Below are 13,932 nucleotides of genomic sequence, written 5' to 3' on the forward strand. Positions count from 1 at the left end.
AAAAAATCAATAAAATATATATATATATATTTTTAAATATATTTTATTGATATTTTACAGAGAGGAAGGGAGAGGGATAGAGAGTTAGAAACATCGATGAGAGAGAAACATCGATCAGCTGCCTCCTGCACACCTCCCACTGGGGATGTGCCCGCAACCACGGTACATGCCCTTGACCGGAATCGAACCTGGGACCCTTGAGTCCGCAGGCCGACGCTCTATCCACTGAGCCAAACCGGTTTCGGCAATAAAATATATTTTTAAAAAAACCTACTAGAATTAATAAATGAATTCGGCAATGTAGCAGGATACAAAATTAACACCCAGAAATCTATGTCTTTTTTATACACCAAATAGGGGTCCGGTGCATGAAATTCGTGAATGGGGGCGGGGGAGGAGTCCTCAGCCCGGCCTGCACCCTCTGGAAATCTGGAACCTTTCAGGGGATGTCCGACTGCCTGTTTAGGCCCGATCCCACAGGGATCCCAATGGGCCTAAACGGGCAGTCGGACATCCCTCTCTCAATCCAGGACAGCTGGCTCCTAAACGCTCGCCTGCCAGCCTGCCTGATAGCCCCTAACCGCCTCTGCCTTGGCCCCCACACCCAGGACCCGGCTTCCCTCCTCCGGCTGGCTGCAGGCAACTAGGACCTGGGCTTCCCTCTCTCTGGCTGGCCGCAGGCACCCGGGACCCAGGCCGGCTTTGCCCGGGCCGGCTGTAGGCACCTGGGACCCCAGGCGTCGCTGCCCGTGCCCCGGCTTTGTCAGAAAGGATGTTCAGAAAGTTGTTCGGAAGATGTCTGGTCTAATTAGCATATTACCCTTTTATTAGTACAGATAATGAACTCACAGAAAGAGAAACTAAAAAAAACAATCCCATTTCAACAAAAAAAAATTAAGATACCTAGGAATAAATTTAACCAAGGAGGTAAAGGACCTGTATTCAGAAAACTATAGGACACTGAAAAAAGAGATAGAGGAAGACATAAACAAATGGGAGAATATACTGTGTTCATGGATTGGTAGAATCAACATCATTAAAATGTCCATACTACCCAAAACAATCTATAGATTCAATGCAATCCCCATTTAAATACCAACGGCAAATTTCGAAGACCTAGAGCAAACTCTCCAAAAATTCATCGGGAATAAAAAAAGACTCCAAATAGCTGCAGCAATCCTGAGAAAGAAGAACAAAGTTGGAGGGATCACAATACCAGATATCAAGCTATATTACAAAGCCACTGTTCTCAAAACTGCCTGGTACTGGCACAAGAACAGATATATAGACCAATGAAACAGAACAGAGAACCCAGAAATCGATCCAAGCCATTATGCTCAATTAATATTTGCCAAAGGAGGCAAGAGCACACAATAAAGTCAAGACAATCTTTTCAATAAATGGTGCTGGGAAAATTGGCCAGTACATGCAAAAAAAAGAAAAAAGAAACTAGACCACTAACTTACACCATACACAAAAATAAACTCAAAATGGAGAAAGGACTTAAACTTAAGACAGGAAACCATAAAAATCTTAGAAGAAGCCATAGGCAGCAAAATAGCAGACATTTGTTGTAGCGATATCTTTACCGACACAGCTCCTAGGGCAATGGAAACTAAGGAGAAAATAAACAAATGGGACTACATCAAAATAAAAAGCTTCTGCACAGCAAAAGAAACCATCAACAAAACAATAAGAAAGCCCACTGCATGGGAGAACATGTTTGCCAATGTTATCTCCAATAAGGGTTTAATCTCCAACATTTACAGGGAACTCATACAACTTAACAAAAGGAAGATAAACAATCCAGTGAAAAAATGGGCAAAGGACCTAAATAGACCCTTTCGAAAGAGGACATACAGAAGGCCAAGAGACATGAAAACATGCTCAAAGTCACTAATCATCCGAGAGATGCAAATTAAAACAACAATGAGGTACCATCTCAAACCTGTCAGAATGGCTATCATCATCAAATGATAAATGCTGGTGAGGATGTGGAGAAAAAGGAAACCTCATGCACTGCTGGTGGGAATGCAGAGTAGTGCAGCCACTGTGGAGACCAGTATGGCGTTTCCTTAAAAAATTAAAAATGGAACTTCCATTTGATCCAGTGATCCCACTTATAGGAATATACACCAAGAAAGGATATATGCTCCCCTATGTTCATAGCAGCACCATTTGCAATAGCTAAGATTTGGAATCAGCCTAAGTGCCCATCAGCAAATGAGTGGATTAGAAAACTGTGGTACATCTACACAATGGAATACTACGTTGCGGTAAAAAAGAAGGAATTCTTACCATTTGCAACAGCATGGATGGAACTGGAGAGCATTATGCTAAGTGAAATAAGCCAGTCAGAGAAAGATAAATATCACATGATCTTTCTCATTTGTGGGATATAATGAACAACATAAACTGATGAATAAAAATAGAACCAGTCATAGAAGCATTGAACAGATTGTCCAACCTATGAGGGAAGGTGGGGGGTGAGGGGGTAAGAGATCAACCAAAGGACTTGTATGCATGCATATGAGCATAACCAATGGACACAGACAGTAGGGGGGTGAGGGCATGTGCTGGGGGTTGGGGGTGGCCAGAGAGAGGTCAATGGGGTAAAAAGGAGACTTGTGTGATACTTTAAACAATAAAGAATTAAAAAAATAGAAAAGATATTTCATGAAAATGGAGAGAGAAAAAAAAGCTATGGTAGCAATACTCATACCAGATAAAACAGACATTAAGACAAGAGAAAACAAAGAACCCAGCAGTTCCAATTCTGTGTTCAAAGACATCCAAAATAATAAATTGAATTTGCGAAGAAACCTAAATCACTAAATTGAAAAGATATATACATCCCTATGTTCACTTCGGCATTATTTACAATAGCCAAGATATGGAAGCAACCTAAGTGACCACCAATAGATAAATGGATAAAGAGAAGTGGTACATATAATAAAGAGGTAATATGCAAATTGACCATCACTCCAATACACAAGATGGCCACCACAAAATGGCCAGCAGGGGAAGGCATTTGGGAGGGAACAGGCCAGCAGAGGAGGACAGTTGGGGGCGACCAGGCCTGTAGGGGAGGGAAGTTGGGGAGGACAGGCCTGCAGGGGAGGGCAGTTAGGGGTTACCAGGCCAGCAGGGGAGGGCAGTTGGGGGTGACTAGGCCTGCAGGGGAGGACAGTTGGGGTGACCAGGCCTGAATGGAAGGGCAGTTAGGGGCGACCAGGCCTGCAGGGTAGGACAGTTGGGGGCGACCAGGTCAGTAGGGGAGAGCAGTCAGGGGTGACCAGGCCAGCAGGGGATGGCAGTTAGGGGCAACCAGGCCTGCAGGGGAGGGCAGTTGGGAGCAACCAGGCCAGCAGGAGAGGGCAGCTGGGGGCGACCAAGCCAGCAGGGGAGGGCAGTTAGGGGTGACCGGGCTGGCAGGGAAGGGCAGTAGGGAGGGACAAGGTCTGTAGGGGAGGGCAGTTAGGGGGGACCCGGCCTGCAGCAGAGGGCAATTGGGGGGGGAGGAACCAGGCCTGCAGGGGAGGACAGTTCAGGCTGGCAGGGGAGGGCAATTAGGGGTGACCAGGCTGGCAAGGGAGGGCAATTAGGGGTGACCAGGCTGGCAAGGGAGAGCAGTTAGGGGTGACCAGGACTGCAGGGGAGGGCAGTTAGGGGCAATTGGGCTGGCAGGGGAGCAGCTAGGCGTCAATCATGCTGGCAGGGGAGTGGTTAGAGGGTGACCAGGGTGGCAGGCAGAAGTGGTTAGGGGCAATCAGGCAGGCAGGCAGGCGAGTGGTTGGGAGCCAGCAGTCCAGGATTGTGAGAGGGCAGTTGGACATCCCTTGAGGGGTCCCAGATTGGAGAGGGTGCAGGCTGGGCTGAGGGACACACCCACCCCTGTGCATGAATTTCATGCACCGGGCCTCTAATCTATATATATAAAACCCAATAGGCTGAACGGCAGAACAAGCAAACAACGGGTCGCTATGATGTCCACTGATCACCAGGGCGTGTGCGTGGAACTTGGTGGGCGTCGGCCATGGCGGGATGGTGGAGCAGGTGAGTGGGGGCTCCAGACCAAGGTGGGGCGCCGGTTGCTGTCATTGGAGCAAGTCTCTGGTGGTTACTGAAAATTCTTTGCTCCCACATGCTGTGGTATTGCCCAGTGTTTGCACCTGCTGCCAGCGCTGGAGCCGCCGCTCACACCTGCTGCTAGTGTCAGCCCTGATCGCCCCTCAGGGATTTTCCACTGGCCACTTGCACCGGCTGCTGGCGATGGCCCCGCTTGCACCCGCTGCTAGAGCTGCTGCTCGCACCCACTGCCAGCACCGGTCCCGATAGCTCAGCACTGACAGTCGGTGCGAGTGGCGGCTGCCGGCCCCGATTGCCCCTGAGCGCTTCTCCACCTCCCTCTGCTCCTGAGGGGTGATCGGGGCAGCAGCTGCTACTTGCACCTGCTTAGGGCGCCAGCCCCACTCGCACTAGCTGCTGGCACCAGTCCCAATCACTCCACACCATCAGCGGATGCAAGTGGGGCTATCGCTGGCAGCTTGTGGGAGCGGTGGCAGTGGGAACGGGGCTGCTGGCAGACAGGGGACCGGGGGCCGCGGCGGGAGGAGCCAGGTGTGGGCAGGAAGATGGGCAGAGACCTGCCCCTGTGCCCACTGCAGCCTCACAGCCCATAGTTCCTTTCAAGGTGCACAAATTTGTGCACTGGGCCCCTATTCTATCTATATAAAACCCTAATATGCAAATAGATTGAACGGTGGAACAACTTAACAACTGGTCACTATGATGTGCGCTGACCACCAGGGGGCGCGCAGGGGACATGGTGGGCGTTGGCAGCAGGTGGCAGAACATGGAACATGGTGGGCATCGGCCATGGCAGGATGGTGGAGCAGCTCAGTGGGGGCGCCAGACCAAGGCAGGGTGCTGGTTGCTGTCATCGAGGTGAGCCTCTGGTGGTTACTGAAAATTCTTTGCTCCCGTGCGCTGTGGTCCCGCCCAGTGCTGGCACCGCCGGCCCCACTCACACCTGCTGCCAGTGCCGGAGCTGCTGCTTGCACCCCTGCCGGTGCCTGGTGCCTGGCGCTGGCCCCGATTACTTGTCGTCATCAGTGGGTGTGAGTGGTGGTTGCCAGCCCCGATTGCCCCTGAGGGCTTCTCCACCTCCTCCTCCTCCTCCTCCTGAGGGGCGATCAGGGCAGCAGCCACCACTCGCACCCACTGACGGTGCTGGCCCCAATTGCTCAGCGCTGTCAGAGGGTGCGAGCAGGACTGGCACTGTCAGCGCGTGGGAGCTGTGGCGGTGGGAGCAGGGCTGCCAGCAGACAGGGGACCGAGGGCTGCAGCTGGAGGGGCCGGGCAGGGGCGTGGAGGATGGGCTGAAACCCACTCCTGTGCCCACCGCAGCCTCATGGCCCACAGTTCCTTTCAAGGTGCATGAATTCGTGCACTGGGCCCCTAGTGAAATATGTAATTCAGTCATAAAAAAAAAGAAATGAAATCTTACCACTGGCAACATATTGTCCCAAATGAAATAAATCAGACAGGAAAAGACAAATGCCATGACTCCACTTATATGTGGAATCTTAAAAACAAAATAAACAGGCAGAACAGAAACAGACTCATATACAGAGAACATTTTGATGGTTGCCAGATGGAAGGGAGGTTGGGGACTGAGTAAGAAAAGTGAAGGGATTAAGAAGTACAAATTGGTACTTACAGAACAGTCATAGGGATATAAAGTACAGCATTAGGAATGTGGTCTATAATATTTTAACGAGTACATATACGGTGTAAGACGGGTACTACATTTATTGGGGTGATCACTTCGCAAGTCAGATAAATATTTAATCATGTGGTTGTAAACCTGAAACTAATATAATTTTGTATATCAACTGTAATTTAAAAATAAAAAAAATAAAAGGGTGGCCCAGAGATTAAAAATGGTGGTGGAGTAAGTGCACGCACATACTCCTAGGAGCAAACTGGAATTACAACTGAAATACAGAAAAACTTCCTGAATAATCAACTAAAGATTCACTGGAGAGAACCCTGATAACCAAGGATAGAAAGTGAAGACCACATAAAGACTGGTAGGAGGGGCCGAGACACGAGAGGGCTGACAGGCTCCCACAGACAGCAGCTGAAGGTCTGAAGAGATATCTCAGCTGTGGGGGGTTGCCATTGAGAACTCTTGGGTCTAAACTGTAAGCTGCACCCCACAGCGGAGAGCACCAGAACTGAGAAGGGTACACACTTAACATCTGGCTGTGAAAAGCAGCAGGGTTGCTATCTACCAGGGAGAGATGGCTGGAAATGCAGGCACCCTCTTAAAGGGCCAACACACAAAATTCTCTGCGCAGCCACCCACTTAGTGCTTTGGCAGAGGGAGGGCAAAGTGGACTGGAGCTGTGTGAGGGAAAGCCAGGGTTGTGGGATCTGGGGCTAGAGCTCAGAAGGCAGACTAGCTGCATTTATTAATATCTGTTTTTCCTGTGCTGAGTCATTCCCTCACTCTGCAGAAGTCATCTTCCTCACACAGACAATTGCTATGTAGGCAGGTTAGCCTGGGGGTGGTGGTGATGGTGGGGAAGACAGCTGATCCACCCCATTGGAAAACACCTTGCCCCACGGTGTGGAATTTCTGAGGCCCATTAAGAGACTGAGAATAACAATTAGCCTCCAGGCAGAAGCAATTACCCCACCCCGTTGGAAAAACTCTTACCACACCTGTGGACAATTGCCTGATGGCTATTCAAGACTGAATTCAGTCTGCAGGCAGAGGCAATCTCTGGAGGCTTGAAATCTCTGCCTGATCTAATTAGTCAGAAACAATATTTGACACTGTGCTGCACTGGAGATTGATAAGCACAGCAGATCTACCCAATACATAGTCACAAACCCAAATAGGCATCCAAAATGAGGTGACAATGAAACAACCCCCAAGTAAAGAACAAGAGAATCCTCCAGAGGAAGAGATAAGAAATGGAGATAAGAAATTTATCTGATATAGAGTTGAGAATAATAATGGCAAAGATGCATGAGAAAAGATATAGTAACCATGAAAACAGAAATAAAGAATGACATAGTACAAATAAAGAACATATTGGGAGGAATGTACAGCAGATTAGGGAAAGAGGAGGATTGGATCAGTCAAGACAGGGTTGAAAAAAATCACTCAATCAGAGAAACAAAAAGAAAAAAACAATTAAAAAAGGTGGACAGCTCAAGGGAGCTGTGGGACAACACGAAACTTAACAATATTTGAATAGTAGGTGTGCCTGAAGAGGTTGAAAGGGAAGGGATAGAGAACGTGTTTGAAGAAATAATGGCAGAAAACTTTCCCTAACCTGATGAAGAAAAAAGTAACACAAGTTCAGGGGGCACAGAGAATCCCAATGAAGAAGAACCCAAATAGGCCCACGCCCAGACACATCATAATTAAGATGCCAAAAATTAAAGACAAAGAGAGAATCTTAAAGGCAGCAAGAGAAAAGAAAACTGCTACCTACAAAGGAGCTCCCATAAGGCTGACAACTGATTTCTTACCAGAAACTCTACAGGCCAGAAGGGAATGGCATGAAGTACTCAAGGTAATGAAAAGCAAGGATCTGAGACCAAGATTACTATATCTAGCAAGGTTATCATTCAAAATTGATGGTGAAATAAAGAGCTTCCCAACAAAAAAAGCTAAAGGAGTTCATCAACACCAAGCCAGCATTACAAGAAATGCTAAAGGGCTACTGTAATGAGAAAGATAAATAGAGAGAGAAACCTAGCATACAGAATTAAAATGGCAATAAATAAGTACCTATCTATCTATATAAAAGGCTAAGTGACCGAATCACTAGTCGCTATGATGCGCACTGACCACTAGGGGGCAGACACTTAATGCAGGAGCTGCCCTGTGGTGGTCAGTGTGCTCCCACAGAGTGAGTGCCGCTCAGCTGACTGACGGGTGCCAGACGCCAGGCTCATGGCTGGCGAGCACAGCAGCAGTGGTGGGAGCCTCTCCCACCTCCATGGCAGCGCTAAGGAGCATTGAGTCAAGCAGGCAGGTGAGCAGGATCAGGCCTAAGCTGGCAGTTGGACATCCCCCGAGGGGTCCCGGACTGCGAGAGGGCGCAGGCCAGGCTGATGGACCCCCCCAACCCTGCACGAATTTTGTCATTGGGCCTCTAAAACATGACCCAACTATATGCTGTCTACAAGAGACTACCTCAGAACTAAAGACTCACATAAGATGAGAGTGAAGGGATGGGAAAAATTTTTCCATACAAATGGAAAAGAAAAAAAAGCTGGGGTAACAATACTCATATCTGACAAAATAGACTTCAAAATGAAGACCAGCACAAGAGACAACAAAGGTTACTACATAATACTAAAGGGATCGATCCAACACGAGGCTATAACCCTGGCAAACTTATATGCTATGCACCCAATATAGGAGAACCCAAATATATAAAAAATCTTCTAGAGGACTTTAGAGGAGAGATCGACAGCAATACAGTCATAGTAGGAGACTTTAACACCCAACTAATTTCACTGGATTAGATCTTCCACATAAAAAATTAATAAGGAAATACTGACTCTAAACGACACAGTGGATCCAATGAATTTAACTGACATTTATAGAACATTTCACCCCAAAGCTGCAGAATATACATTCTTTTCAAGTGCACGTGGGTTCTTCACAAAGATAGACCACATGTTAGACACAAAACAAGTCTCTACAAGTTCAAGAAGACTGAAATCTTGTCAAGCAGCTTCTCAGATCACAGTGGAATGAAATTAGAAATCAACTACAATAAAAACACTGGAAAACATTCAGACACATGGAGGCTAAATAGCATGTCATTAAGCAATGAATGGGTTACCAATGAGATCAAGAAATAAATAAAAAAAACTTCCTGGAAACAAATGAAAATGAACACACAACCACCCAAAATCTTTGGGACACAGCAAAAGCAGCCCTGAAAGGAAAGTTCATAGCACTCCAGTTGAATAGGCCAATAACAACTGATGAAATAGAAGCAGTGATAAAAAAAATTCCCAGCCAACAAAATCCCAGGAATGGATGGTTTCACAGGGAGATTTTACCAAACATTCAAAGAAGAACACATATCCTCCTCAAACTATTCCAAAAAATCCAAGAGGAAGAAACACTTCCAAGCTCATTTTATGAGGACAGCATTATCCTAATTCCAAAATCAGATAAAGACACTACAAAGAAACAGAATTACAGGCCAATATCCCTGATGAACATAGATACTAAAATATTCAACAAAATATTAGCAAAGCGGATCCAGCAACATATTAAAGAGACCATACACCATGACCAAGTGGGATTTATTCTGGGGATGCAAAGCTGGTATAATATTCGCAAATCAATAAATGTGATACATCACATAAACAAATTGAAAGACAAAAATCACATGATCACATCAATAGACAGAAAAAGCATTAGACAAAAATCCAACACCCTTTTTTGAGAAAAACTATCAGCAAAGTGGGAGTAGAGGGAGCATATCTCAACATGATAAAGGCCATATATGACAAACCTAGAGTGAACATTATACTCAATGGGCAAAAACTACAAGCATTTCCCGTAAGAACAGGAACAAGACAGGGATGTCCACTTTCACCACTCTTACAGTAGTGGGAGTCCTAGCCACAGCGATCAGACAAGAAGAAAAAATAAAAGGAATCCAAATTGAAAGGAGGAAGTAAAACTCATTTGCAGATGACATGATTTTGTACATAGAAAACCCTAAAGACTCCACCAAAAACCTACTAGATTTTATAAATGAATTTGGCAATGTAGCAGGATACAAAATCAACACCCAAAAATTGATGCCTTTTTATACACTAATTATGAATTCTCAGAAAGAGAAACTAAACAAACATTCCCATTTACCTTGGCAACCAAAAAATTAAGATACTTAGTAATAAACTTAACCAAGAAGATAAAAGATTTGTACTGGGAAAACTAAAGGACATTGAATAAAGAGAGAGAAGATATAAACAAGTGGAAGAATATAACGTGTTCAATGATTCATAGAATCAACATCATTAAAATGTCCATACAACCCAAGGCAATCTACAGATTCAATGCAATCCTTATTAAAATACCAACAGCATATTTCACAGATCTAGAACAAATACTCCAAAAATTTATATGGAACTAAAAGAGACCTGGAATAGCTGAAGCAATCTTGAGAAAGAAGAACAAAGTTGAAGGAATCACAATACCAGATATCAAGCTATACTACAAAGCCACCGTAATCAAAACAGCCTGGTACTGGCATAAGAACAGGCATACATATCAATGGAACTAAACAGAGACCCCAGAAATCAACCCAAGCCATTACACTCAATTAATATTGACAAAGGAGGCAAGAGTATATAATAGAGTCAAGACAGTCTCTTAAATAAATGGTGTTGGGAAAATAGGACAGATACATGCAAAAAAAATGAAACTAGACCACCAACTTAAACCATACACAAGAATAAACTCAAAATGGATGAAAGACTTAAATTTAAGCTGTGGAACCATAAAAATCCTAGAAGAAACCATAGGAAGCAAAATCTCAGACATCTCTTATAAAAAAAATGTTATGAATACATCTCCTAAGGCAAAGGAAACTAAGGAGAAAATAAACAAATGGGACTACATCAAAATGAAAAGCTTCTGCACAGCAAAAGAAACCATCAACAAAATGAAAAGGGAGCCCCCTGTATGGGAAACATATCTGGCAATGATACATCTGATAAAGGATTAATATCCAAAATATATAAGGAACTCATACAACTTAACAAAAGGAAGACAAACAATCCAATTTAAAAATCTCTAATGTGGACATACAGATGTCCAAGAGACTTATGAAAAAATGTTCAAAGTCACTGATCATCAGAGAGTTGCAAACTAAAATGACAATGAGGCATCACCTCACACCTGTCAGAATGGCTACCATCAACAAATCAACAAATGACAAGTGCTGGCAAGGATGTGGAGTAAAGGAAACCCTAGTGCACTGCTGGTAGGAATACAGACTGATGCAGCCATTATGGAAAAACAGTATGGAGTTCCCTCAAAAAATTAAATATGGAACTGCCATTTGACCCAGTGATCCCACTTTTAGGAACATATCCTAAGAGATCCAAAACACCAATCAGAAAGAATGTATGCACCCCTATGTTCATAGCAGCACAATTTACAATAGCTAAGACCTGGAAACAGCCCAAGTGCCCATCAGCAGATGAGTGGATAAAAAGCGGTGGTACATTTACACCATGGAATACTATGCAGCAGTAAAAAAGAAGAATCTCTTACCCTTTGAGACAGCATGGAGGGATCTGGAGGGTATCATGCTAAGTGAAATAAGTCAGTCAGAGAAAGACAAGTATCACACAATCTCACTCATACGTGGAATCTAATTAACAAAATAAAATGATAAACAGAATAGATCCAGAGACATGGAAGCATGGAACAGAGTGTGGCATCTCGGAGGGAAAGCGGGCGAGTGGGGTGGATGGGAGGTAATTAATCGAAACCTTGTAAGCATATATGCATAACCCATGGACACAGACAAATAGGGTGGTGAAAGACTGGGGTGGGGGCAGGGGCGGGCTAGAGGGGGTCAATGGGGGAAAAAGGGGACATAAGTAATACTTCCAATAATAACCATTTAATAATAAAAATTAAATAAAAATTAAAAAAATACTGCCCTGGCTTGTGTGGAGCGTCATCCGTATACCAAAAGGCTGCGTGTTTGATCTTTTTTTCAGAGCATGTATGGAAGGCAACCAAATGATGTTTCTCTCTCTCTCTCTCTCTCTCAAATCGATAAGCATACCCTCAAGTAAGGATAGATAGATAAATAAAATATTTTTAAAAAAATGAAGACAATCTACTGAATGGGAGAAGATATTTACCAAGACATATCTAATAAGGGGTTAATATCCAAAATTTTTACAATTCTGTAATATTTCAGGCAGTAAAATGTCAGATACTCCTCTTATCATTTTTTTCTGATATATCTCCTTGGGCTAGAAAAACAAAACAAAAAATAAACAAATGGGACCACATCAAACTAAAGTTTTGGCACAGCAAAGTAAACCATCAACAAAATGCAACGACAACCTACTGAATAGAAGATATTTGCCAATGATATAAAGGGTTAACATCCAAAATTTTATAAAGAACTCATACTACTCAACACCTCAAACCAAACGATCCAATTAATAAATGGTCAGAGGACCTGATTAGACAGTTCTCCAAAGAGGACATACAGACAGCCAATAGCTATATGAAAACATGCTCAAAGTCACTCATCAACAGAGAAACGCAAATTAAAATTACAATGAGATATCACCTCACACTTGTCAGAATGGCTACCATCAGTAAATCAACAAACAACAAGTGTTGGCAAGCATGGGGAGAAAAGGGAACCCTTGTGTCTTGTTGGTGGGAATGTAGACTGGTGCAGGCACTATGAAAAACAGTATGGAGGGTCCTCAAAAACTTAAAAATGGCACTTCCTTATAACCCAATGATTCTACTTCTGGGTATGTATCTGAAGAAACCCAAAGCACTAATTCAAAAGTGTTTATGCACTGCAATGCTCATTGCAGCATTATTTACAATAGCTAAAATATGGAAGCAACCCAAGTCCCACCAATAGATGACTGGCTAAAAGCTGTGGTACGTGTGTATGTGTGTGTGTGTGTGTGTGTGTGTGTGTGTGTGTGTGTAGACTCATACACACACACACACACACACACACACACACACACAATATGGAACATTACACGGTCATAAAAAAGAATGAAATCTTACTATCTGCGACAGCCTGGATGGACTTAGAGGGTATTATGCTAAGTAAACTAAGTCAGTCAGAGAAAGAGAAATACCATGATTTCACTTATATGTGGAATCTAAAGAGCAATATAAGTGAACAACAAAACAGAAACACGCTTATAAATATAGAGAACAGACTGATGGTTGCCAGATGGGAGGGGGTTCGGGGACGGGGTGAAAAAGGTGGAGGGATTAAGAAGTATTAATTGGTAGTTACAAAATAGTCACGGGGATGTAAGGTACAGCATAGAGAGCAGTCAATAATGTAATGACTGTGTGGTGCCAGGTGGAGACTGGACGTATTGGGGGGAACACTTTGTAAAGTGACTGTCTAACCACTATGCTATACAGCTGAAACGAACACAAACTAATGTGGAATGTAAACTGTAATTGAAAAATAAAATAAAATATCCTTGGATAATGAAGCTTAAATCTTAACCAAATGACAGCACAAAGAGCAGTCCTAACTGTGAGCTGTACTGCCAGCTCTGGGAGTCTTCCACCTGTCCTGCCCTCTGGCTAACCCAGCCACCGTGCCAGCTCCCACCTGAGATGGTGGCTGCAGTCTCCTCAGCCAGGAGGCGGTCTTTTTCCTCTCGCAGCTTCTCTAGCTCTCGCTGGTGCTGCCTTTGGAGATCTTCAATCTTCTTCTGGTGCGTTTCTTCCATTGCTGCAAATCCTCGTTCGCATGTGGCCTGCAAGACGCAAAGGAGCTTGATCAATTTGTTTCACCACCTCTAAGTCAGGGGTCCTGTTTGATAAGCCAGCAGCCCGCCTGCTCTCAGGCTTTCTGTTCTAGAGGAATACGCTCTCTGAAGGCGAGCACTGAGCCAGCGGGGCCATCTGACAGCTGTCTGGAGACTCTCACTGCTGCTATCAGAGTACTTAGAAAAGGATGTTTACATCTATAAATTGTCTTATTTCTATGTTGGTTCTGAATCTGTGGAATGAGTTGGTATTGTGGGTGGGAAGAGGCTGCAGTGGAATCTAAAAGAGCCAGTTCTGGGCCCTGATAGAATTACTGCCAGGTCGAACTGACAAGAGGGAGAGAGAAGAGAATGAAATTGCAG

At 44.4% G+C, this 13,932-nt stretch overlaps 1 protein-coding gene across 8 annotated transcripts in view; it reads right to left on the bottom strand.

The window, feature by feature from the left end:
- Positions 1-13,932, bottom strand: part of MPRIP (myosin phosphatase Rho interacting protein) — a 188,624-nt gene that overhangs the window by 30,848 nt on the left and 143,844 nt on the right. For all 8 annotated transcript variants that reach the window (XM_080682844.1, XM_080682845.1, XM_080682846.1 and 5 more), the window contains one exon: positions 13,410-13,557. In XM_080682844.1, the coding sequence (XP_080538970.1) occupies positions 13,410-13,557 (148 nt within the window). The remainder of the gene's footprint in view (positions 1-13,409; positions 13,558-13,932) is intronic.

This window comes from Plecotus auritus (genome assembly GCF_963455305.1).
Source record: "Plecotus auritus genome assembly, chromosome: 7".
Taxonomy (NCBI): domain Eukaryota; kingdom Metazoa; phylum Chordata; class Mammalia; order Chiroptera; family Vespertilionidae; genus Plecotus; species Plecotus auritus.